Below are 25,800 nucleotides of genomic sequence, written 5' to 3'. Positions count from 1 at the left end.
AATGTCGCATCCAATGCACAAATGAAACCTATGCACACATGTATCTAAGTAACTTACAAGTCACGATCACCTATTTACATCTTAGTAATTTCACCAAAATATGCGTGCATTTTCTACAATGTGTCAGTGAACTCGAAAAGAATATCTGCTCCTGAGCTGAGGCTTATTTGTTGCCTTGGGAGACGGGCAAAAAGAAAAGGTAGGCCCAGTGAAGGAGCAAGACGATATTTATGGCTACGTAACGCCCTCTGGTGGGGACTCTCTTGTCGACAAGGGTAATGTCCCAATCCCGTGAACATCACATGAAAATTTTTCCGCAAAGTGAAAAAGTTGAACTTTCCAGTGAAGTTGAGATAGCAGTGGAGATTACACAGACATTTACCGTTTCTTCTGAAAGAGCACAATAAAGCTTTCAATAATATTACCACAATAAAGCTATTGCTTATGGCAGTTATCTTATCAGCTCGTCCTATGAAGTCTCCTGCGTAGTGCACAATGGATGGTGACACTGGGTTCAGGATCATACGACCACAGATATTAAAGGGTAAAAAATCCATAAAGGACTTTTTGGAGAATGCTTGGTTACACTGCAGCCTATATATAAACAGCCTACCACATACCAAAGTAGGAGGTTTGTTTTTTAAAATCATATATGCAATGAAAATGTTCATCTTTAGTGCATAATTTGAAGTTATTTGGTTATTTTGCAGTGATTACTCACTGATTTTCATTCATGTCACAAAAAGGAGAGAAAAGACAACATGAAAACAGATAAACATATGAAAATGTGTTTTTATGTTTGCTTGTCTTTGTTCATTTTTCTCCTGTGGTTTGGATACTGTCATGGTGAGTTTCATCCCGTAATGGCAGGAAAAACTGTTCATTTTAGTATGTGAGTGTGTAGATCATGAGTTTGTTTTGTTCTCGTTATTAGGGCTGTGCACGCAGATAGAATCTGAAACACAACCTGTGAAAATAAAGAAGAAAGAAAACTATTCTGATGTAAAAGTGGACATACAGGTTTACCTTGCAGTAGACTCATCAGATAACCAAAACAAAAAAAGCCCCACAGGCCATAATTATTTCAGTTTTACATCACTAAAGTCTGCAGGCTGTAAGCTAGATACTGTTATTCCTATTCAAAGTCTTATTTTTCATGGTAGAGTGCTTAACCTCCCCCACCCCCATCCCCTGAAGTGAGGTTGAGCAGCATGTGACTGCCTCTACAAAAAGAGGTGGGGGTAATGGGCGAGGATTTAAGCCAAGAATTCATAACATTTCTGGTTAATTTCTTGGTCTTGGTCTAAAGTTGAAAGATTGCTGTAATGTGGTCTCTGGAAATCATTTGTTTTCTTCTGTGTTTTGTACCCAGTTATCAACAGTTCCCCCGCATGTGCGCAACTCAGGAAGCCCTGCGCACCAAGGAGTGCTGCCCGACTTGGGAAGGAGACGGCTCGGCCTGCGGTGCCAGCTCGGGTCGGGGCACCTGCGAGGATGTGGTGGTCTCTGCGCAGCCCGACGGGCCGCAGTACCCCTTCTCGGGATTGGACGACAGAGAGAAGTGGCCCTTGGTTTTCTACAACCGCACATGCCAGTGTACTGAGAACTTTATGGGTTTTAACTGCGGGGACTGCATGTTTGGCTACTTTGGTGAGAACTGTAATGAGAGGAGAGAGTCTCTGAGGAGGAATATATTTCACCTGTCCAGGGCGGAAAGAATCAAACTCGTGTCCTACTTGAACTTGGCCAAGCAGACAATTAGCAGGGACTATGTTGTGGTGACGGGAACCTACAGGGAGATGCAAAACGGCACCAACCCGATGTTTGCCGAAGTGTCTGTGTATGACGTGTTTGTGTGGATGCATTACTACGTGTCCCGGAATGCGCTCTTAGGCGGGCCGGGGAATGTGTGGACCGATGTGGATTTTGGCCACTGGGCGCCCGCATTTCTTCCGTGGCACCGAGCATACTTGTTGCACTGGGAGCACGAGATCAGGAAGCTGACTGGAGACATGAGTTTCACCACCCCGTACTGGGACTGGAGGGATGCCCAGGGCTGTGACGTGTGCACAGACGAGCTGATGGGGGACCGGAGCACACAGGATCCCAGTCTTATCAGCCCCGGCTCGGTCTTCTCATCCTGGAGGGTAAACGCGTTCACTTGCTCTCACTTTATTAAGGACCAGACAACCTTTCTTTACGCATACGGCAATTTTTTTTAAAACATAAAATATACAATAACCAACTATACAACAACTGCAATAATTCAATACTGCTTTTGCAGTGAGCTTTTGGTCTCATACAGTCAACTCAGAGCAGGACTATTTTCAAAGTGTTCTAATTTCAAACACATTTTCTTTGCATGCTCTGTACTGTTTACTGTCTGTCTGCATCCACAGGTCCTGTGCTCCCAAGCTCAGGACTACAGTGCCAGAGGTGTGCTGTGCGATGCTACGGAGGAAGGGCCCCTGCGTCGTAACCCTGGAAACCACAATCGCAATTTAGTGGAACGACTACCAACTTCAGATGATGTGGAGTTCACTCTGAGTCTGACCAACTATGACACCGGACCAATGGACCGCAGTGCCAACATGAGCTTCAGAAACACTCTGGAAGGTCAGATAAGCCTGACCACATATACAAACCCAGACTGCAATTTACCTCTCTGCACTCCTATTTTTCACTATCACTCATACAGTCTTTACTTTTACTGCATTATTTTTGGTTCTCTGCCTGTCTCTAGGCACCTGAAATGTGTAGGCTGCCCTCGATTTCTCTGGTTATTTGCAGTTCATTTTGAGGCCTTTGAACTGATTTTTGCACATACAGTGAAAATGAAATTTGGTTAAAATTAACCTCAAATTGGAGTCTCCAGTGTTAAAATTCACTCAGTAAAATGCATCACAAAAAAACAAAAAACTAGTCCTTCTTGGGTTTACTAACACATAATACCTGTGTAGGATTAAAGTACCTTCAGGATTACAGCAGTGTTTTGCACAAATTCCGCTGTCATAGAAAGAAAGGGGACTAATCGATAAACATTTACAGAAATGTGACAAAATAAAGGACAAGTTTATTAAGTTGTTCGGACATGGTGTTCCACCCAAACTGCATCAGTAACTTTGACTTTAAAAGCATCTTGAACCCTACTAGAAGGGATGGAAAGATATTCACTTAATGAGCGTTTATGGTGATAACATAGAGCTCTGTCTAGCAGGTTGGTCCAAAATCCTCAATAGCTGTGCAGTTGTGTTGAGATCTGTTCCCTGCAAAGGCCACACCATATGATTTACATCATTTTCATACTTGCCAAACTAGTCAGTGAGCCCACATAGATCATGGAGAGTGCATAGTCATCCTCTCTTTTAAAATGTTTCATAAAAAGTGATCGCTCAGAACAATTTATCACTGTTTTGCAGTGATCCTTCCTATTAAGGAGACAAGTGGATAGACAAACAGAGCCACTCTATCCCCTTACTAAAGGGCTTAAGGTTTCAAATTTATCCGTAAATTTCCTTTGACTGGAGGTTAAATATCAACATGGTTGATATTTAACCTATAGCTATAGCTATATTTTGAGACTTCTGCATTGAAGTGACACAACTTATGTAAATAAAAACTGAATTTAATTTTGTGTAACATCAAAAACCCAACTACATGCTACTATGTTTGTCAAGCTGATGAGACACTTTTCATTTTATAGGATTTGGAGACCCTCAGACGGGGTTGGGAAACAGTTCTCGTTTGGGCATGCATGCTGCTCTACACGTGTACATGAACGGATCCATGTCTTCAGTGCAGGGCTCTGCAAACGATCCCATATTTCTGCTTCATCATGCTTTTGTTGACTGGTGAGAGACAGAAACACCTTAAAAACACAGAAAACCATACATTTGCACTCAATGCTTGAACTTAACACTGGTACTGTATTTGTTTTTGTCCCTGTTAGCCTTTATGAGCAGTGGCTCAGGAGGCACAGACCATCTCCATCCCAGTATCCGGAGTCAAATGCTCCTATAGGGCACAACAGCGAATACCACATGGCACCATTCCTACCTCTGCACAGGAACAGAGACTTCTTCATTTCCAGCAAAGACCTGGGATATGAATACACTCACCTGCTAGATGCTAGTGAGTTAACCTATGAATGCCTATGCAAGTCCTTTTTCTTATTATCTTATTATTCTTCTCGTCTCCACTCATTGAATTTTGCCCTTAGGGGCTTAGGTCATTTACTTATCTTGGTTTATTGAAACCTAAAAAGTAAAGTCTACTGTTTTGCCTACTTTGACATAACCAGCTATGTCCTCTTTGCAGGTCAAAAGCTAGCAGAATCATTGCACCCTTCCCTCGAGGAGTTGCAGGACGTGTGGCCGTGGCTGCTTCTTGCAGGGCTTTGTGGAGGAATTTTGACAATAGCCATAGCTGCTGCGGTCCTAACTACAAAACGATGGTACAAAGGATCATCCTGGTTGCATGCTAGAAGCTGGAAACATGCATTTGCTCTCCCTGAAAGACAACCACTTATCCGGAGCAATGAAATAGAGGAAACCAACCAACATAACTACCAAACAACTATGTGAAGGCAAAGCCTGTCTAGCTTAGCCTTATCGATCTATGAATTTTAATACAAAAGCACTGTGAATTTTTACTTTGAACTAACTAAAAACAACTTTTATGATATCTGATATTTCCAATATATTTAACTGTATTACAAGTGGGAATAAAAACCTGTGCATGCAGTAACTTTCAAAAATGGATTAATGGCCATGTTAAGCTTTAAACATGTTCCTCCTACAACTGGTAACTTGTCAAACTCTACCAAGAAGATCATTTCTGACATGGTCTTTACAACTTTTATGGTTTTTTCATGGGAATGTTCCACAGTGACTCGTCACATTTATTCTCTAGATTTCATACAGTTTAGCTGATTACCTTGAAAGTCAGGTCTGGAGTGTGTTGCGTCAGCCATATATACACAAACATTTATTATGGTTTATTAAAAGCATGTCATGCGCATATATACACAACTGCAATTCAGAGTAAAGAGAAAAGTGTTTCGTCAGAGCCTTTTTTTCCTTGTTATCTTTATGTGGGAGTTGAGTGAACCACATTTTGATTAATGTTTGAATTGATCATGTTTGTAATGTGAAAAATGTTTTTTGGAAGAGAGAGAGAAAAAGTTTTATCTGCTTAAAAGTGAAGAACCGAGACTTCAACAGCAACGGGATTAGGTTCAGTTTTCTAACCTATGACAAATGCAATAGATTAAAAAAAAACACAGTGACATTTGTAAAAGTCCTTGCAATTCCAAAAGTCGATGCAGTTCAGAAACTTCTTTTGAAAGGTCACACCTACTTTCATCTAAAAAAAGCATTCAGCTTCCCATACTCTTTCACTCATGAAAGAGCATGAGATTAAAACAAAACCCTGTTCTGCATATGTTATACACCCATACACCAATTTATTAGGCACACCTATTCAATTTCTTGGTAACGCTAATATCTAATCAGCCAATCACATGGCAGCATATCAATGCATTTGCGGATGTAGAAATTGGTCAAGATGTCCTGTTTGAAGTTGACACCGTGTATCAGAAATGGGTAGAAGGAAACATGAGTTTAAATCATCTGTGTGAAACAGAAATATGCTTTTGTTCTGTAGCTATGAGACTGAATGTACACTTGCTGACCACTTAAATAAGGTACATCTATTTAACTGCTTGCTAATGCAAATCAGCCAATTGCATGGCAGCAACTCAATGCATTTAAGCATTTAGACATAGCAAAGGTGACCTGCTGAAGTTCAAACTGAGCATCTGAATGGTGAAGAAAGGTGAAATAAGGATTGAATGACTTTGAATGTGTCATGGTTGATGATGCCAGACATGCTGATGTGAGTGTTTCAGAAACTGCTGATCTACTGGGATTTTCCCTGCACAACCATCTCTAGGCTTTCCGATGCTTTCAGAGAATGGTTGGGAAAAAGAAAATGAGTTCCAGTGAGCTTTGTTAAAAAATGCCTTGTTGACACCAGAGGTCAAAGGAAAATGGAAAGACTAGTTCAAGCTGTTAGGAAGGTAACACCAATTTAAATAACTATATTACAAAACAGGGTATGCAGAAGGGCACTGCTGAATACACACGCTAAACCTTAACCTCCTAAGACCCGAACTCTTTCATGGCATGCATTTTTAATTTCTCTTTGATATTTGGGACCTGATTCATGTAAAAACAAAGAATTACCAGATTTTTTTTTACCTAATTTTTGTTTCTGAGAAAATGATATCCACATATGAGGAGCAGTGGCAGTATAATGTCCTCGTAAGGGGATATCAGGCCTTTGTAGAGCAGACAGGGCCACTGCTGTGAGCCAAGAATGGGAAACTGAGGCTACAGTTTTATGTTGGCAAACTTTGACTCTATTAGTACCAAGTGATAATTATTCAAATACCTCAGCCTACCTGAGCGTATCCACCCTCTGATGGACACTTCCAGCAGGATAACACATCTCATCACAAACCTCAAATTATCTCACACTGGTTTCTTTAAAATGGCAATGGGGGCCTCAATTTAACAGAGCAGCACTGGGATGTGGTGGAATGGAAAATTCACATTATGCTTGTACTGATGCTATCATGTCAATATGAACCAAAATATCAGGAGGGCTTCCAGGTCCTTGGTGAATTTATGCCATGAAGAATAAAGGCAGTTCTGAAGACAAAAGGTTTATTTAGCAAGGTGTATATGTTTGAATTCAAATTGCAACACATACCATAGACAACCAGTCCAGTTTTAAAATTTAATCTCAGAAGTTTATTTATTTTTTGGTCAGACAAACTGGTTCCCTTTCCTAGAACTTTACTTTTCCATTGCTTCTCCTTTTGCCAAATAACGCTTCATACAATCTAAGCCTAGACACATGCTTTCTAGCATAGCATTTTATGATACAATATTTTGCTTAAAATACTTTGTATTTAATTGGCATTACAGTACATCTTCATTAAAACCACACTACTTTGTTTTGACAAGAAATAAGATAAATACAGTATCTGAAAGCAAAACTTGTACAAAATTTACATTGAGTGTAGTGAAGTAAAAAACATAATTTGGAGCAAATTTACAATTTTTACTGAGAAAAGTATGGATAGTTAGAGTGCATCTCCAAAGTATATCTCAAGATAATTCAGGTGTGATAGGTCTCGTCTCACAATTGATTCAGAATACATTTCATAAAACACAAGTTTGGATAACATATTGATGTAAGCGGACAAATCAAGACAATCCGGGCAGCTTTTTGGTCTGATGTATTAAATTTATGAAAAACAAAAATGATGGAATAGGGGGGAGAAAAAAAAAGGGAGGGGGGGTGCAGATGGAATCGTCTTTACCAAACATTCCTGAAATTATGAGATCTGGTCACAGCCGCGGTCCATTAGTGTGACATGGGTCTGCATGGGTGTGAAAGTGAGCATAATTAAAACTGACAACTTATGTTAAGGCATGATGTAATTTTCCAGGGGACTTCAGTGCAATTTAGCTGGGACTTTGCTGAAACTCTTTTGAAATAAATTTTTAAATCAGTGTATTAAAAAAAAAAAAAAAAAAAAAAAAACATAACTAAAGATTCTGTTACTACAAGTTGATCCCCCCCCCCCAAAAAAAAACCCACAAGGGAGGGAGGGAGAAAAATCAAGTTCTTTAATTTGAAAAACAAAAACACTGATGTTGAGGAAGAAAGGCTAAAGTTACGGCCAAAGAGGCAGCTCTTTAAAGAGGTAACGAATTAACTGTGAGGCATGTGACCTTGGGTTCAGTTAAACGTACGCACCATGTCTTTATTTTCAATCCTATCATTCATCTTCATCTTCATCCTCGTCCTCACTGTCAGATTTTTTCTTCTCGCTCTCCTTGGGTGGAGCAGGAGGAGGAAGGTCCAGACGAGCCCAGGACATTGCCTCAGACTTCTTCATGGCTACCTCGATCTTGGCTGCCATCATGTTCACCAAACTTTTACTCACGTCTATCACCTGCAAGACAAAAGACTGTTAACACACAGGGTGTGGAAAAAACCACCAGCCAATCTTCCACGATTGTGTGCTAACACGCGAAACAAATGGAAACGTTTTTCTTGTTGAGGTGGTCGAGGTTGATTCTGTTAGAAAATTTAAATTTCATATTTTTTTAATTTCTATTTTTCCTGTTGGTTTCAATTACATTACAATTAAAGGAAATAAATGAGTTCAAACTGAATGAAATGTAGTGCAGAGTAATAACATAATAATAAATAAGACTTACTCCCCAAAGGCTGATTTTCTGCTCAAATTCCTTCTCTCCATCAAATATAATGTGGATGTTGAGCTGAAGGAGAAAAGCAAAAAAATCAGCATTAGATAATAAGAAGGAAAAAAATCCAAACCCAAGATGTTTTGATATGAAGAGGAACGATCGGACAGACTCACCGTAGTGCTGTTGGCATCCACGTAGCTTAGCTCTGGGACGGCATTCTTGGCATAGATAGAAATGATGACCTGCGTCCCAGTCTGGTGCCAGTCAAACCGACACGGGACCACCTTCTTACCCTGTAAAGAATTTTCATACAAGATAAATGTTCAAATTCAGCTCTTCAGCCTCCGCCAGCAGACACCACTAGATGGAGTCACAGGTGAGTTTCCTTCATGCAGGCCTGCACACATAAATGATTACTTGCTGCCAAGCTGGCACACCTACCGCATCTTTTTTCCTCCATAGATGTGTTCCCTTTGTACAGCCCTCTTGAGAGAGGAAGGTATTAAAGTCTGAGGTTTTCCTTTTACAGCAGCTCCAGTATTTCATCCTGGAGATGCAGGAAAGATATAACACCCGCTGGATTTTTAGCAGTCAATAACTTGTCACTCAAGAGAAACGGTAAACAAGACTAACAGGAGAATCCTAATGGTGCCTTCATGTTTCTTTTACACTTTTCAGAGAGCAGATCTAATATTCCGCATTAATGTAATGAAACACACAGGTAGAAAGGAGTCGGGTGAATTTAACACTCTCTACATAATAATTTGAAAACGCGATCCGTAATACTAACCCTTCGTGAAAGATGGGAAATCCAGCATGGTATAAGCACACATCCGAATCACTTGCAGGTCCTTCAAAACTCTGAGGATAACAAGAACAGTTGAGCCCTCGACAAACACAAACACTTCTTTTGCTTTTTTGTCAGGCAAAAAAAATGCAAATGAAGGCAATTAGCTCTTCTTTAACCATTAAATGTCTTGAGTTAAAGTTTTAGAATTCCAACTTTGTTACTTCAACTCTTGTTGAGCCTGAAGGCGCCCAACAACAACTTCCTCAACTGTCCTGCTTATAAAAATCTAAAGCTCAGCGGGGGAAATAATTATTTGATGCCCTGCTGAATTTGGAAGTTTGCTCACTGAAAAGAAATAAACAGCCTCCAATTTTTATAGTAGTTTCATATTTAATGGAGAGAGACAGAATATCAACCATAAATCCATGGAAACAAAAAAACAAACAAAAAACCCCACGTTACATAAAAGTTAGAAGTGATTACAATGTAATTGAGTGAAATAAGTATTTGATCCCCACCAAATACAGGCTTGTCTTAAATTTGACAGTGAATATTTAAATGATTCAGACAAGGCCTGGGAGAAAGTCCTGTGGTCAGATAACCAAAGACCAACTCTTTAGCATCAACTCACTTGGTCGTGTTTGGAGGAAGAGAAATGCTGAGTATTACTCAAAGAATGCCATGCCCACAGTCGAACACAGAGGGGGAAACGTTACGCTTTTATCCCTGCTAGAGGTACAGGACAACTTCACTGAATTGAAGGGTCAATGGAAGAGGCATGTACTGTCAAATGTTGGACGAGAACCTCCTTCAATCAGCCAGAACACTGAAGATGAATATTCCAGAATTACAATGACCCAAAATATACTGCTAACACAACAAAGGAGTGGCTAGCTGGTCTTTATACCCCAGTCCTATAGAAAATCTATGGAGAGAGCTGAAGCTTGGAGTTGCTTATTAGGAGCATAGAAAACAAAAGGACCGAGTTTCTGTAATGAGGAGTGAGAAAAAAATCACTTCTGAGATATGTGCAAACTTGGTGACCAAATACAGGAAACATCTTACTGCTGTGCTTGCCAACAGGGTTTTTCCACAAAGTACTAATTCATGTTTTTTTGGGAGATTAAATACTTTTTCACTCAATGACATTCAAATAAATTTAGAACTTTTATGCATTTTTTTTTTCTGGAAATGACAGACTCTTAATTTCTTTGCAACTCAGCAAACTTAGCAGGGAGCAAATGATCATTTCCCCTGACTGTATACTGTAAATACTATTGTAATAGTCTGTGTACCAATGTTTTAGAAAAATAGTTCCTGCTAAAAGCCCAAAAAAGTACTAATCCAGGCTTCTACAAAGACCCAATCTTATGGATAAACTAAAAGCAAGAAACCCTTGAGAAAATGTGTTGTGGCTTTCAAGCAAACAAGTTAAAGTACAATTATGTAAATCACTACAATCCCACTCTAAGCTTCTACTACGCATGTCAATGACAATTTTACTCACAATTTCTGTTCTAATCTTAGAGTTTCTGCTCTGACAGACCCGATTAGCTTGAGCCCCCAAAAACTTAGCTTTATATCCAACTCAGAGAAAATGCAGAGACAGAGGAAAAAGATCCACTTCCCCTTTTTCAGAGAGCAGTTTTGCAATATTATTTATCACGAACAACTTGGAATTAGACATATACTTACAAAGAAACAATATGAAACAAATGTGACTTCATACATTAAAGCTGCTGTTAGTACTTACTTTAGTACAGCCTCCGTTTTTACAGGACGTTCCAATTTTGATCTCGTCACTTTCTTCCTCTATAAAGACAAAATAATTGACCCCATGAAGAAAATTATAAAACAGTACATTGACTCTTATGAAGTTTTGTCCTCTCCCCGATAGCTTTAACTCAAATTCTATTATCTGAATGACACAGACGATGGCAGCTTCCCAGCAGAAGTTCTAGTGACACCATCACCTTTCTTTTTTAAAATGTAAGAGGTAATGAGAGAAAAAAAAAAAAACAAAAAAAATTTCAGCTCTTACCTTTTTTTTCTTCAGCATTTTCAGTTAGTTTAAGTTTCTCCAGAGCTTGCTTCAGAGATGCAGAGACTTTATGCTGCAATCTCACCATTGGCTCATCAGGACTATGACAACAAATATATATCAGGAATTAAAATAGTATAAGGAAAAAAAAAAAAAAAAAATGTGCTTCTGTGAGCAGTAATCATTTTTGGTGCAAACCCAATCTAGGATCTATACTCTGCTTGAGAAGGGCTTTAATATTTCAGTACTAAGTGCTTGAGCCTGTCCACTTTCTTTTAACAGTGGGGGAAACCACCCAGGTTAAAAAACAAAACCCCAAACCTTGGTAAGAACACTTCAGAGTATCCCGTTGATGCTTAGCATACGTTTGAGGATTTAAGTCCTAAAAATACCCCGTAAACAGAGCTTATTTTTCGTGACAATTTAGTTGCCTTGACTTTAGATTTAACCAAACAGTAATCCGTTCAGCCTTAAGTCCAAGTGCAACACAGAACACACAAAAAAAAAATGACAACACAGAAACATGATGCCTCCAGAAATGGCTATCGCTCACATGAAAGCATTAAAAAACATAAAAATATGGCTGATGCCAACCTTGGTCTGCATATCGCCTCCTGAGGTTTCGGTGCAGAGATGATGTACTCATTAAACTTTGGCTTTTGGTCCTCTAACTCCTTCTTTTCTCCTGAAGATGTCACGTCTGGTTTCACCGGCTCAGGGGGCTTCTCTTTGTTGTGGGGACCTTTTGTACAGCCCTGTGAGGAGAAGGTCACAGTGTTGGACTCGCAAAAATAAAAGCTCAGGCTGTTTTAGCCATGGCAAAGGTGCCAGTCAATAGCTATGAAACAATAGACAATAGAGACAACACCATGGAGAATAGAGTAGAGAAAATGACTAAGGTTAAACAGAGGTCTTACAACAATGCTGAGGAAGTCTGAGAAGTCAGTAGTTCTTCTCTTGCAGCAGGACCAACCCTGAAGGAAATAACAGAAACATTAGCTTTGATCAAATAACAGGAAGAGGACACCAGCTAGCTGTGGATTTTCGGGTGCTTTACCTTCAAGGCATCGTGGAATACTGGGACTCCTGGATGATAGGTGCAGCCATCTGTGAAAACAAAATGCATCTTTGATTAACTTTGGGGAGAAATCATGTAGTTGTGGGAACAATGACTGTTTACAAGTCTGCTCTAAATAGCCGCTGTGGAAAAGTGTACGTTTGTTTTGAAAAATGCTGACTGTAGTTGTAGAAAAGCAGCCTGAATGCTTTAGGGAGCTTTATGTAATGACGGGTTGTTTGCGGTCAAGTCTGGCCACTCAGAGTATTTATTAAAAGGTACTCAGAATGATTTAAAGACATAATGCTAAAAATTTGAACTGACATTCTAACATGTGCGTATGTAAACTGTAGGATTAAAACAACAACATATATACCAATAACTACACAAAGTGTTTAATAGTTTACCGAAAAGACAGAATGGCATGAACATCCTTAGTGTTCAAAAAACACATTTAACCAATATATTATATTTGAAAATAACAGATTTGTGATATACTTTAGTCACACTACCATCATCATTATTTGAGGTTTTACTGTACCTCGTATTCTATTTTCATCATCTACTGTTTAAAAATAAATCACGGCAGAACGAATAAAGGAAATTGGCCGGTGGGTGCCATAAATCAAGCATTTTCCCTGTAGTACAGCCGGAGCTGTGCCCACTCTGTGCTTCCTGACTTTGACACACCTCTTGCATACCTCTGAAGGTAAAGATAATATACTCTACTGTTATGAGAAAAGAAGCATCCCATTAAAATGGAAATCAGACTTGACTCCTACACAGGGGGTGTACACAATGTTAGATTACTTGAGGATAGAGGAGGACCATTCTAAAGAAAGGAAAGAAGTCACTTTGAGGTTTCTGTCGTGGGAGCTGAAGACAAAAATGCAATCTTGAATATTATTTATTTATTTTTCAATGTGGCTTCCTATAAACACGAACAACACATCCGTTATAAGGAGAATGATACGGCTTATAATGACAGTGATCGTCTTCCTACTCCACAGTATTTGTGGTTTTGTAAGGTGACTGAAAATGTGCATATTTTAAAGAAAACAAAAAAGTGTAGAATTTAATTACTTATCCTTTACATGCATGAAATCTTAATAATCACAAATTTGCCATATGTCAAATAAAAACTGGACTATAAACTGTATAACAGGCTGGACACACCAACTTAACTTTGGGCCTCCCTTACATTTGTAAGATCTATTCCATAGATCTATATTTTGCTAAAATTTAAAAAAAATGTAAAAATAAATTTGAAATGAAAAGTGTTGTTTTTTGGGTTTGCCTGAAACACCTTTGTCCCCTGTGGCATCTTAGTTAAACTACAGACATGGCCCCTCTTCTGGGTACATGTAAACACATCATGTTTGCCTGTGTAAAATGTCCTGATTTCTAACTGGTTGCTCCACCTGCTCTCACTTTCACGTATCGATGTTTAGCTGCTGGCAGTGAACACTCTGGGCTCAAAACACAGTTTGGCTTCCCTCAAGGGGTAAGCCTGGCAGTCAGAAAAAAAGATAATGATAAATACATTGCACTTCTTTTCATTCACTGTGTGTATCGCGGAGGAAGTAGTTTCCCCCTACTAATTTTAAATCTTTGACTGTCAAGGGAAGACATGCGGGATATACAACTGCTTATTGAAACATGCTCCAAGTACAGAAAACAGTATCAAATATAGAAACCATGTAGGCTAACCAGCAGATGGGGTATTATCCGAGTTATGTGAATGATTGTTAGTTCAACTTCCAACATCAGGGTCAGACAGCCAACCTCAGTAACCTCAAAAGTCACAAAGGAGCTCATCGCTTTTAGTTGGTGCATCTCAGAGTGTTATCTATGTTTGTAACTGATTTAATCACAAATACGTTTCATAATACAGCAGCACTTGTTACCTAAATGTGCATGTATTTACTTGTGTTTTAAGGTTTGCTCCCCCCCCCCCCGTTGTTGTGCTGGTATTTTTTAAGGCTTTTCTTGTATATATTTTCTGCACACTTTGGTGACTCTTTTAATAAGTAGTTAACTGCCTACTGGCCCCACTCGTCTCTTCAGTTTTCTCTTTAAATTGTTTGCATTTATTATTGAAAGCAGTTTAAAAGCGAGCTAGCATCTACTTTCTTCTAAAGACAACTGGAAAAGTTCAATAATTCACAATAATTAATAATTCAATCACATAATTACCAGCCGGATGAACTAAGATCACTATAAGGGATGCAAGTGATTAAAACTTCCAACGTTGAATTGAAAATGTGACTGCCGCATTCACACTACTAGTATGGCTACACATGTAACGTTGTATACGTGAATAACGATCTTTAGATACTTTAAGTGGAAGAAACCGGCTTTCTGAAACTTTAAACCGCTTACAGCGTCCACACAACGGTCCCGCAAAGTCTAACGTTACCTTTTAATCGCAGGAGCTTAACATGCTAACTACAGATGATAAAACTAACTCACAGAGGGCCCACGTGTTATTTACCAGATGTAAAACGAAGAAAACGAATGAATTAAGTTGAACAGCTAACTGACATAAGGTTAGCAACACGGGCCCATCGGGCCTGCTCACGGTAGAAATTTCCAGATGATGAGAGGTTAGCTTGCTAACACTCAGGGAACATACAATGGACATCGATAGTAAAGTAAGACCACTCACCGGCTGGGTTATTTTCTGGATCAAATCGCTGTCCACATCCCTTATTATAACACAAAACAGACATAGTGACTGATGGGAGAAGTGCAACGAATGATCAGATTTCTAACTAACCACTACAGAGCTCGTGTGTCAGAGAGCTCGCCGCCGTTTGCTTTAAGGTGTTGAACATTACACTTCCGGATGTTGTCGGCTGCACTCGGCAAAGATCGGCGCTTGCCCGCCACCACCTCCAGCCTGTGAGCGCACTCCGGTCCCACACAGGCGACAGCTGATGCTGGCCGCTTCCAAACTTGCAATAAGCGACATCTTCTCTGGTTCACATCTCTCTCGGACTTTAACCTTATAGAAAACGAATATAGAACTTCTCTAATCTTAGTTTGGTTGTAACTATTGCAAATGCAAGCCGGGATAGCCCTCTGCACTCAGGCTTACAGTTATCAGGTGCATGGAACGGGGGCAATAGCTATATAGTTTTACGAGGATAGCTGCAGTGTACTAGATAACTGCCTATCGGGATATATCTAAAGGCTTTTTTTTCGCGCATCCATAAGCGGCCATTTTGCCTTTCTTTCTTTTCTTTTTTGTAATTATTGAGTGAGAATGGGACAGGATTTAATTTCACTGATTGCATCGGTTTCATCTAAAGGTAGGTCACTTTGCAATGTGTAAGTGAAGTCTGTACAAATGTATGCAGCACCGTTACTTAAGCGACACACTGTAGCAACAAAGTGTAAGTTAATAAACTCGTGGATTTTGCACAGAGACGCGTTTCACTGGATTACTGCAGGACACGATTGTGCAGATCTCCCGGCATAGTCTCTCAGCAGGGACGTTGATGTTAAATCGCTGGATTGTGATTGAAGATCTATTTATTTATTTATTTATTTTTTGCTGGTACAGTCCTATCTATAGATCCGGTATATTTCAGCGTTTCTCGAAGTTGAGTCATGATCATGTAGAGACCTATGGTTTAGGTGAATGACACGGTATCTAAAGCAATAAGTTAAAAAACAGTAATAAAAATTTGTCGGCAACAGAAGAAGAAAATATATTTTTTAACTTCTTTGTTTTTATTATTTTGCCCTTTTTGTTGTCTGACACTTGTTAAATTGGTTTTGAATTGGTTGTCTGTGCTTTCACAATGATGTTTTTGTTGTAATTATGTTCTATTTTCTGAAAATATCACAGCCTTGCTTGTCTCTGTTAAAGGAGTCTTTATTATTATGACCCCTGTTATTTTATTTAGATGACATGATGTGTTTCTGTGAGACTGTGCAAGTGAGCTGTGGTTTGAAGTTGATTCGCTGCTTCACAGCCTTTCTCATTGTTTGAATGCAAAGTGTGAGCATCATCATATCAATGTAGTGATAATAACTCCCTCTAAAATGTTTTTGTGTCTGATCATCCAAAGTTTTTTTTTTTTTATCAGCAGAACACACATTCCTACCGAATGACCAACTAAAACCAAGTCCTTTATTTTAATTGTGATTCTTTCCAAATACAGGGTGACTGGATGATGGGATAGTGATGAAGCCCAATCGGTGGGGAAATATGCACCCCCTGCCCAGCTTCTCTTTTCCTTTCCTTTTTATTTTCTTTTTCTTCTTCCTCTTCATATGTTTCCACTCAACCCGTGCCCAGCTTCTGACAGATTCGAGAGCAGGGCAACGCTTGCTGCTCTTCACTCAGCCTGCATATAATGTGTCCATTTTTGAGAACTCTGCTGCAAGAACCTACACCAGAAGTGAGGCCAAAATGGGCATCATTCTCGGGCCACCTTGGTCTTTTGAGATAAAATACTCCATTGTGTCGGGAGACAGCGAAGGCATCTTTCAGGCTGAAGATTTTGTAATGGGAGATTTTTGTTTTCTCCGCATATGCACTAATGGGGTAGTGGTGCTATACTGAATCGGGAAGTACAGGACAATTACACTCTGACAGTTAAGGCCTCGGCCCCAGGAGGCCTAGAGGCTTTAACCACTGTTTATATCAGGGTCTTGGATACAAATGACCTTCGACCTCTCTTTTCCCCAACTTCCTATGCATTTGTTGTTTCTGAGAGTGCCCCTCTGGGTGCCAGCATAGGACGTGTGACAGCCACAGATGCTGACGTAGGCTCGAATGGAGAGTTTTACTACTTTTTCAAGAATAAAATAGATCTTTTTGCTGTTCATCCGACGAGTGGGGTCATCACCCTGACTGGTCGACCAAGGATGGACAAACAGGACCGATTTGAGCTGGAGGTACAGGTGGTTGACAGAGGGATGAAACTCTATGGGAACAGTGGTATCAGCAGCACAGCAAGGCTTGTACTAACTGTGCAGCGAGTAAATGAATTTGCTCCCGTTCTTAGTGCAGTCGCTGTTGTTCCATCGTGGGAAGAAAAGAACCCAGTGTATGCAGTAATTAATGTGGAGGACAAAGATGAAGGGGTATCCGGGGATATAGAGTGGGTGTCCATCATTGAGGGGGATCCCTTCGAGCAGTTTGTGGTTGATCGTTCGCCTGTTGGGAACGAGTACAGAGTTAAAACGTCGGAAGCTGTCAGCTGGGATACATTCCCCTATGGCTGCAACTTAACATTTCAGGCCAAGGACAGAGGTATGCCTCCCAAGTTTTCTAATACCCAAATTGTTCAGTTGTTGGTTACAAAACCAGACGCAGTGATGGCGAGTTTCGAAAAAGATGTTTATGTAGTCACGCTGAGTGAAATCGCTCCCCCAGGCTCTGTTATAGAGGTGGTGAAAATATCCCCAGCTCCTCTGAGAGTCAATTACAGCTTCAGCAACCCTTCAGATCCAATGTACTTTGATATAAACCCTTTGACTGGAGTTATTATGACCACCAGGCAGCTTACAAGGATATCACAGGATTTCATGGTGATGGAGGTAGTTGATATGATAAGTGAGCAGCGAACAAGTGTCCAAATTCAAATCGAGGATGCTAATGACAACTCTCCAGTGTTCAACAAGCCATTCTACAATATTGCCGTCAATGAGAGCATACCTGTAGGTACTGTTGTCCTTGTGGTTTCTGCTGTGGATGATGATAAAGGGGAGAATGGGTATGTAAGTCACACAATTAGTGGTGAACAGTCTCTTCCATTTAGCATAGACCAGAAAACAGGGGAGGTGAGAATTAGTAGAGATCTGGACTTTGAATCATCAGATGATATCTACACTTTTGCAGTGCGTGCCTCTGACTGGGGTTCACCCTACAGAAGGGAGAGTGAGGTTAATATCACCATACGTGTAATTAATATCAACGACAATCAGCCTCTTTTTGAGAAGGTTTCTTGCAGAGGGATGATAAGCCGTGATTTCCCCGTCAACCAGACTGTTGTCACCTTGTCAGCAATTGACATGGATGAGCTAGGACTAGTTGAGTACAAGATACTCTCTGGGAATGAGTTAGATTATTTTAACTTAAATCCAGACTCTGGGGCTTTGTCACTGAAAAGATCGTTAGCAGTAGATAGTTTAAAAAGTGGGGTATTCAACCTCAAAGTTGTTGCAACAGATGGGGAGATGTTCTCTGATCCTACATTTGTGAATATATCAGTGGTGAGGGGTAGGATTCCCCCCAGAGGGTTCAACTGCAAGGACACAAGGGTAGCCCAGCTTTTGGCAGAAAAAATGCTCTCAAAGGCATCTGCTATGGCTAGACCGAGACCAGATGAGAGCTACACAGATATTTTCTCTACAAACAAACAGCCTCCACAGTTTGAAGCCTTGCCTACAAGCATTCTTGTGAGAGAAGACCTCATTCCCGGTGCCAGTGTATTTCAGGTGCGAGCACGAGATGGTGACACAGGCTTTAATGGCCGCGTTCTCTTTTCCATTTCTGATGGTAACAAAGAAAACTGCTTCAATATTAACATGGAGAGTGGGCTGATAACTATACTGCGGCCACTTGACCGTGAACGAGTGGATCGTTACTTCCTTAATATCACCATCTATGATCAGGGCATTCCTCAGATGTCCAGTTGGAGATTACTGACAGTGATCATTGAGGATACAAATGACAATGACCCTCAGTTTTATCAGGACAGCTACTCTGCCCTTGTTTCAGAAAACTCAGCCATTGGCATGGAAGTTATAACCATCACTGCATTTGACAGAGACATGGGTCAAAATGGACAGCTCTCCTATATAATGCTCACCAGTGTTCCTCAGTTTGGTATTGACAGTGAAACTGGAAGTGTATTTGTTGCTAGCCAGCTGGATAGAGAAACATTTCCAATATTCATATTGAAGATTGAAGTCAGAGACATGGCTGAAAGAGGCACTCGAAGGTCCTCAGTGACTACTCTAAGTATAATCTTGGAGGATGTCAATGATTGCTCTCCAGCTTTCATCCCTACCAGCTATAGTGCTCGAGTACTAGAGGATCTCCCGCCAGGGACTGTGATTACCTGGGTGCAGGCTCAGGACCCAGACATCGGACCTGGAGGACAAGTTCGATATTCCTTAATCAATGACTTTAATGGCACTTTTGAGGTAGGTGATGAGACAGTGTGAACAGAATCTTGCAAACGTTAAGATTTTTTTTTTTTACATTTATTGAAGTATAGATTGTTTATGATGTAATTCTTTTTATAGATCGGTCCTATAAGTGGGGTATTGAGAATTAGAAAAGAGTTGGACTTTGAGAAACAACAGTTTTTCAACCTGACGTTGCTTGCTGAAGACAGAGGAATCCCCAGCCTTAGGAGCCAGACTTTTGTGGAGTTAGAGGTGCGTAGCACACATGCTCAAATATTCTACATCTTAGCGATCACCATAGCAGATCATCTGCCTCTATCTCACCCTATCCCTAGCACCTGTCACATCAATCTGCTACATGCCCTCCTTTACTTCATCTATAAATCTTGTGTGTGATCCTAACCGGCAACTCCATATCTAACATCCTTTGTAAAATAATTTCATCATCCCTCCTCTCCACACATCTAAACAATCTCAGTCTTGCCTCTCTGACTTCGCCTCCAAACCGCTTAACCTGACCTGTTCCTTTGACATACTTTTTTCTAATCTTGTCCATTCTGGATACTCCCAGTGATCTTCAGCTCTGCCACCAATTTTGTCAGCTTACATTATTATTAATAATTTGGGGCGTTAGTTTCAAGGTTCCAGTCTTTTTGTTAGTGCCACCGTCTCCAAACCATACATCATAACAGGTCTCACTACCATTTTGTGAACCTTCCCTTTAATTCTTCTATGGCAAATCAGCCATGAGGCTTTTCTCCACCCACTGGACTCTTTTCTTTACCCCTCTTGTGTGCTGTCCAGAAAAAAAAAATCCAATGATCAATATTGTCAATTTACATTATCATTGATGATTTGGTTGGTTAGTTTCAAGGTTCCAGTTGTTGATAAGATGTCCAATTGTATTTTTTTTTTTAGATCTTTCTTTTTTAATTCTTCACTCATTTTTATGGCACTGGTTAGATAGATGATTAAATGTGTGACAGCATTTAGCTCACGGTACATTTAACTTCAAAGACAGGCAATAACACGTACAACAGTGAAATATACAGATGGTCTACCGATGCCACACAGTTGCATGCTACAGATAATATCACACAGTTTTTCTGTCATAATTAATGTGCACCATTACATTTCTTCAGGTGGTGGATGTCAGTGAGAATTTGTATGCGCCTTACTTCTCCGACTTTGCTGTGAGGGGCTCAGTGAAGGAGAACTCTCGTGCAGGAACAAGTGTCCTGACTGTCAACGCTAAAGATGACGACAAGGGACGGGATGGCGTGCTGAAGTACTCTATCCAAGGAGGCAGCGGCCTGGGCACTTTCACCATTGACGAAGACACAGGTGTGACACAAGATCAATTTTTAAGCCTATTTATGTAAAGTGAAAATCCAATAACCCATAGTGCCATGCTTAGAATATCAACATCTAAGTTTTTGCATAGGAAATATTTTCACATGCCTTTCAAGATGGCTTGCCTAGGTTTTTATTTGATTTGTTTAATTGTAATTTGTAGAGAAAGTATGGCCACTTGTCAGTTCTTGAGTGAATGTGTATATGTTTGTTACAGAAAGAAATTCGAAGAGCGTGCGAGGTATAGCGACAGTCACTGTGTTAATGGGGCCTCACGTGGGAGCTGTGTACTGGGAGATCATTACTGTAATGAGGGCAGCATGGCAGCCACATTGGCTGGGCCTCAGGCCGCTCTGTACAACTCATCCAGTGCTGAGCGGCTAACATTGATCAAGGCTCTCCTGCACAACAGCCCCGTCCTTCCCAAGTACGGAGAAATCACTATGACTTATTTAAGGAGGCCTGACCCAAAATAAGCATGCACGCTCCAACTTTTCTGCAGTGTGAAACTGCAGCTGAAGACATGTTGATCCAAACAAGAAGCCATGACTCACTCACCCAGGGATAAAATGAATCAAATACCAAATGTGAAAATAGGACGCCTCATTTTAGTGCATATTGGGTCATGTACTATAGCTGTACAACTTAAATTTTAGTCTTAACTGTGAGTATTGTCTGAATATTAGGGGCTAACTACTGAAGATAGCACAGATACAAATGCACAAAACATCCAGAGTGCCTCCCCCTTCCCCAATAAGGTGCATGTCATTAAACGTAAAACCTGAAAATTAATAACATGAGCATATCGATAAGATCTTACAATTTGCTATTTTTTTTAAAATCAGATGAACAGCTGTGTTGTGGGCACATAGATGTATGCTTAAATACAAGACCATGTATAGCTATTGTCATCAATACTTTTCCATGAAAACCTAAAAAAGTGTGACTAAGAACTCTTTCTTTTCCACCAGTCATCATTGCATCATTGCAGTCTCTGCTTTTGTCCATCATGCTGAAGCTTTTAAACCTAACAGTTCAGTGTCTGTCCATGGTGCTGAAATGCTGAACCTTCATGCTGAAACCAGACCCTCATTTGCTCTTCCCTACATATAGTGAATGAGACTTAATATACTGGCAGGTAGTAAGCCTTCGCTTTCTCTTTCTTCTTCACATGGTAGTTTTTTTCTAATCCCATCTTAAAATAAATATAGAGCTTTTGCAGTAATCACTGTTGTTTATATTTTATTTGACACATCCACATTTTAATTTTGAATAAGAAACCTAGTTTCCCAGAGTTAGTATTGCCTGTCAAACCATTCACTGCATACATGAATAGTTTTAAATAAAAGCCACCAATCACTGTCTAAGCAGATGTGGCAAAAGTAAACAATACAACAAGGACAGGCGATGATCATGCTGTGATCATCATGCTATTAGAAAACTGTGCATTAAATAAAATAGTTAATTTTTGTAATTGCAAGCTTTAAACAGCTACATTTATACATTTGCATACTCTATGTATGCTGTGTACTCATCAGCAAAACAGTTTTACAGTGCATATACTGATCCATACAAATGCCTGTAATAGTATTTGGGGTTTTTATTCCCTCGAGTATTAATACCTCAGTAAGACGCATCAGAGCCAGTGAGAACGTTTACTGAGTGTAGATTTTCCAGGGGAAATCAGACTGCTTGTTAGAGCAGAAAGTGAAGGGAGAGGGAAGTGGAAGTGAAGCGAAGAGAGGAAGGAAAAGCATGCAGGGGAGTCAGGAGTACATAAAAAGTGTCAAAAGAAAATACAGCTTTCTTCCTCCCAGACCTATATATATATATTTTAATGTCTTCTGGAAAGTTTTTCTTTTTTTAACTTAGAGTTTTTTTCCCTAAGCATGTGAAATGCTAATGCCTTTTACTATCGAAGGACACGATACAGTAAGAACATGCCAAGTTTTCCCTTATCATCAAGTGCTTCATTTTATCGTGTAGAAGTCAGCGTTGTCAGGCACGGACAGAGTAGCACTGCTCTGTACTCCCACCATGCATTTAGCTGCCATGTTGAGTGGCTTTGCTCTGGCTGCTTGTCAATCTGTGGCTCTTAGTGCCAGAACTAAATATGTGATGAGAGAGTGAGACGGACAGTGAGTGAGAGTGAAAGGGACAGAGAGAAAAATAGAAAGAATGAGAACTCTCTTTTGTTTAACCCGTCTCAGCTAATGCACCCCTTACTCCCACCCTCACTTGTAGTTTGTAAATTAGCTCTTTGATGCATCATGCATAGCCCATGACACCCCTATTGTCAGTCATAGCTGCTGTTAATGAGTGCCCTCTTTTCCCGCGTTTGATATTTAGATGTTTAAAATGACTCAATCATACGTGGGTGGAAAACACATGGGCTAACAGAAAAGAAGACGGATCTTCTCTGGCTTTAAACCTTAGCTCTCCTGCACTTTGAACAAAAATTTGTATTCCTGTCATTGGTATGGGTGGAAAGCAAGCCCTGCAATTTCTCATTGGACAGCTGTCAAACGCCACTGCTCCTCTATTAGTGGGTTTGCAAGCTCCAGGATTTGTCACAGTCAGGATAAAGCATTCTTTAAGTTACAGGCAAACACTTTTAAAAAGCCTTCAGTCTTCATTTATTAAAATGAATAGGCCATATATTTCTCTGATGTCCTCTTTTATAGCACATTCAGAGCTATTCAGTTGTGTCTCAAGAGAGAAATGCACACAATATTTTGTCATCAATCTTAGGATCAATTATTTGATATGGTGACATTAATTAAAAAATGGGATCACAAAACCTGTTTCTCAAGAATGGGGATGGTGAATAGACGCGGCAGATGGATGTAAACCCAACCAAACGCTGAAGTTCCAGATTAGAAAATGTGCTGTGACCCTTCAATTTTTTTTGTTCACTATTTGAAGTGTGTTATTTATGGTGAGAATGGATGCTGTCGAGTCAGATTTATATTGAATTCACTGAATAGTGCCTGTCGGTCTTAAAGTTCAAAGAGCTTTAGAAACAGCCAGCTCTGTTTTCCTTGTCTCTCTGTCAAGCTGTCTGACAGAGATGAGGTTTGAAAAGGACATGGTCAAGGACGACAGGGTAAGGATGTATCTTAGCAAACACTTTTACTATGCATTGTGCGTGTCCTGGGCAGCGGCTTAGTCATAATCAGACATACTGCCACTTTCTGGTGAAATCAACGCACCCGTAGTCTCTGATTTATTTGTGTGTACCTGGGGATGCAGACCTTGTGGCTGAATTGAAGGCAAAGTTATGCAACAGATCTGCTGTATGACAAGTTTTCTTTCCTCCAACACCACAAACAAATTATTAAATATGTCTGAAAAGATAAATCGGTGTCTTTTTCAACATATTGAGAAAGAAGAACTGATGTCGAACTTGTTCTCGGGTTTCTTTGAGTACTTTGTTGTAGCATTGAGCATGATACTCCAGGGGTTGGAGTTCCTAGAGTTCCTCTTAGAGTTTTGACTACAGGCATTCATTTGTTCATTTGGTTAAGTGAAATGATACCCAGTTTAGCCTCATTTTTGCCCCAAAAGCCAAAATTTCTGTTTTAATATATATATATATAAATAATGAGCTTATATTCAGATTATGTACGGATGATCTCATACACTTAAAAGGGTTTAAAGAGGTTTTTCTGCTCTTAGGTCTGTGCAAGAAAAGAAAGAAATTATCGTAAGTATAGCCATCTGAGAGAACCACTACTTGTGTTTCAGACCATATTTTCTAAGGGGCAGCCAATCAGCAGGAAGCTGGGAAGCCAAAACACTTTGTCTCAGAAAGCAGATAAATTGAAGGGCTGCATCAAGGCACAGCACAAGATAAATAAGGAACTGTGAGTTAATGTACTGCTACTTTAGTAAAGTCTAAGATTAAAACATGGAGCTGGAAATGAGGATAGTAGATCACCTTTTTCTAGCACTTCTTCAGTTATCTATAATGTAGCAGCTTTTCTTTTATGGTACCTACAGTACTGTGCAAAAGTCTTTCGCCCCCTCATGTCTTTATATTTTGCTTCCAAGGAGCCAGACTTATAGTTTTTAAAGTTGTCTTAAGCAACAGTTATGCAGACTTTCTGAAGGTCTTTCAAATTTTTTCTTTGGACATTGGCTCATTTTCAGCCCAGTCCCTGTACCTGACCATTTTCAGAGCAATGTTTATTCTTGTCTGTTAAACTACTTAACACTGGGCTACGACTTAATAAGCATTAAAAAGGCACCCAGCTCAAGCAATGAACTAGTGTTGGGTTTACACATTAGACAATTTACTAAAGAACCAACTTTAAATTGTATCTTTAGGAACTTTTTAAATAATGATACAAAAACACATCATTTGTTCCAATTTCTTTAGTTTAATCTACAAAAAACGATTCCACATTTTGACGGCCATGAAATAGTGTTTTCTGCACCAACAATGTAATTACTAAATAGCTTTTAGCTGAAAACTTGGCATATTTCAGTACGGTGTTCAGTGTTTCCTTAAAAAAATGGACAAGTGGAGGACAAAAGAAACATCTGCAAGGGATAAACAGTATCTGAATATCATGTCCTTAAGAAATAGGAAAAAAATCTGGATTTTGCAATGTACTGTACATCGTAGTGGTTATAGAATTTTTTAATGATTAGGAATTTAGCATCACAATAGGCTAGACCAGCCAGCCAATACTCCTGTGCAGCCATTCTTATATAATGAAAAAGATTTAAAAAACAAATTAAATTTGAGCTTGCTCACCTGCCCAAGCTCAGCTTGTGTGACAGCTTGTTGGGTTTAAATGTATGTAAACCTAAGCACAAATGCTGTGCAGGCTGTCTGTGTCTCAAAGGAGCCTTTATTTAACAGGAGCTTGCAGATCTGGTGAGAGTTTGTGTTCCTGAGCTGAAATGTTTTTTCAGCCTGCGTGTTTCTGTCTGACTTGTCTTTATTTTTTGCTGATAGAAATGATACTACGAGTGTTTGTGTTCTTTTCTGGATTTCTGCAATGTATGCAATGTAACACTAATGTAACACATGCCATTGTGTTTCTACAATGTCATACTCTTGGAAGTGGATAGAAAATGAAACAAATGAACCCTAAAACCTAGCCTGTGT

General features: G+C 39.8%; 3 protein-coding genes across 4 annotated transcripts in view; 2 read left to right on the top strand and 1 right to left on the bottom strand.

Moving 5' to 3' along the window:
• The first annotated feature begins 1,308 nt into the window (after positions 1 to 1,308).
• LOC116331461 (tyrosinase-like) lies at positions 1,309 to 5,405 on the top strand. Its single transcript, XM_031754150.2, has 5 exons — positions 1,309 to 2,147; positions 2,400 to 2,616; positions 3,704 to 3,851; positions 3,950 to 4,131; positions 4,318 to 5,405. The coding sequence occupies exons 1-5, from the start codon at positions 1,326 to 1,328 to the stop codon at positions 4,581 to 4,583; spliced, it is 1,635 nt and encodes a 544-aa protein (XP_031610010.2). The 5' UTR covers positions 1,309 to 1,325; the 3' UTR covers positions 4,584 to 5,405.
• Positions 5,406 to 6,787: 1,382 nt separating this feature from the next.
• Positions 6,788 to 15,038, bottom strand: chordc1b (cysteine and histidine-rich domain (CHORD) containing 1b). Of its 2 annotated transcripts, XM_031754141.2 has the most exons (12): positions 14,845 to 15,038; positions 12,177 to 12,226; positions 12,037 to 12,093; positions 11,714 to 11,874; positions 11,120 to 11,220; positions 10,832 to 10,890; positions 9,079 to 9,149; positions 8,730 to 8,835; positions 8,462 to 8,581; positions 8,298 to 8,360; positions 7,831 to 8,029; positions 6,788 to 7,450 (listed from the first exon to the last, which is right to left on the bottom strand). In XM_031754141.2, the coding sequence occupies exons 1-11, from the start codon at positions 14,906 to 14,908 to the stop codon at positions 7,853 to 7,855; spliced, it is 1,029 nt and encodes a 342-aa protein (XP_031610001.1). In that variant the 5' UTR covers positions 14,909 to 15,038; the 3' UTR covers positions 6,788 to 7,450; positions 7,831 to 7,852. The 2 variants fall into 2 exon arrangements, with proteins under 2 accessions (XP_031610001.1, XP_039474893.1); XM_039618959.1 differs by lacking the exon at positions 6,788 to 7,450 and having other exon boundaries at positions 7,687 to 8,029.
• Positions 15,039 to 16,395: 1,357 nt separating this feature from the next.
• LOC116331462 (protocadherin Fat 3) overlaps positions 16,396 to 25,800 on the top strand; it is a 66,075-nt gene continuing 56,670 nt past the window's right edge. The window contains 5 exon segments of the mRNA XM_039618758.1: positions 16,396 to 16,729; positions 16,732 to 18,032; positions 18,633 to 19,343; positions 19,446 to 19,580; positions 20,471 to 20,672. Coding sequence (XP_039474692.1) covers positions 16,396 to 16,729; positions 16,732 to 18,032; positions 18,633 to 19,343; positions 19,446 to 19,580; positions 20,471 to 20,672 — 2,683 coding nt within the window.

The sequence above is a fragment of the Oreochromis aureus genome, linkage group 10 (genome assembly GCF_013358895.1).
Source record: "Oreochromis aureus strain Israel breed Guangdong linkage group 10, ZZ_aureus, whole genome shotgun sequence".
Taxonomy (NCBI): domain Eukaryota; kingdom Metazoa; phylum Chordata; class Actinopteri; order Cichliformes; family Cichlidae; genus Oreochromis; species Oreochromis aureus.
Note: the sequence above shows the minus strand (reverse complement) of the source record. Positions and strands in the feature narration are given on the sequence as shown.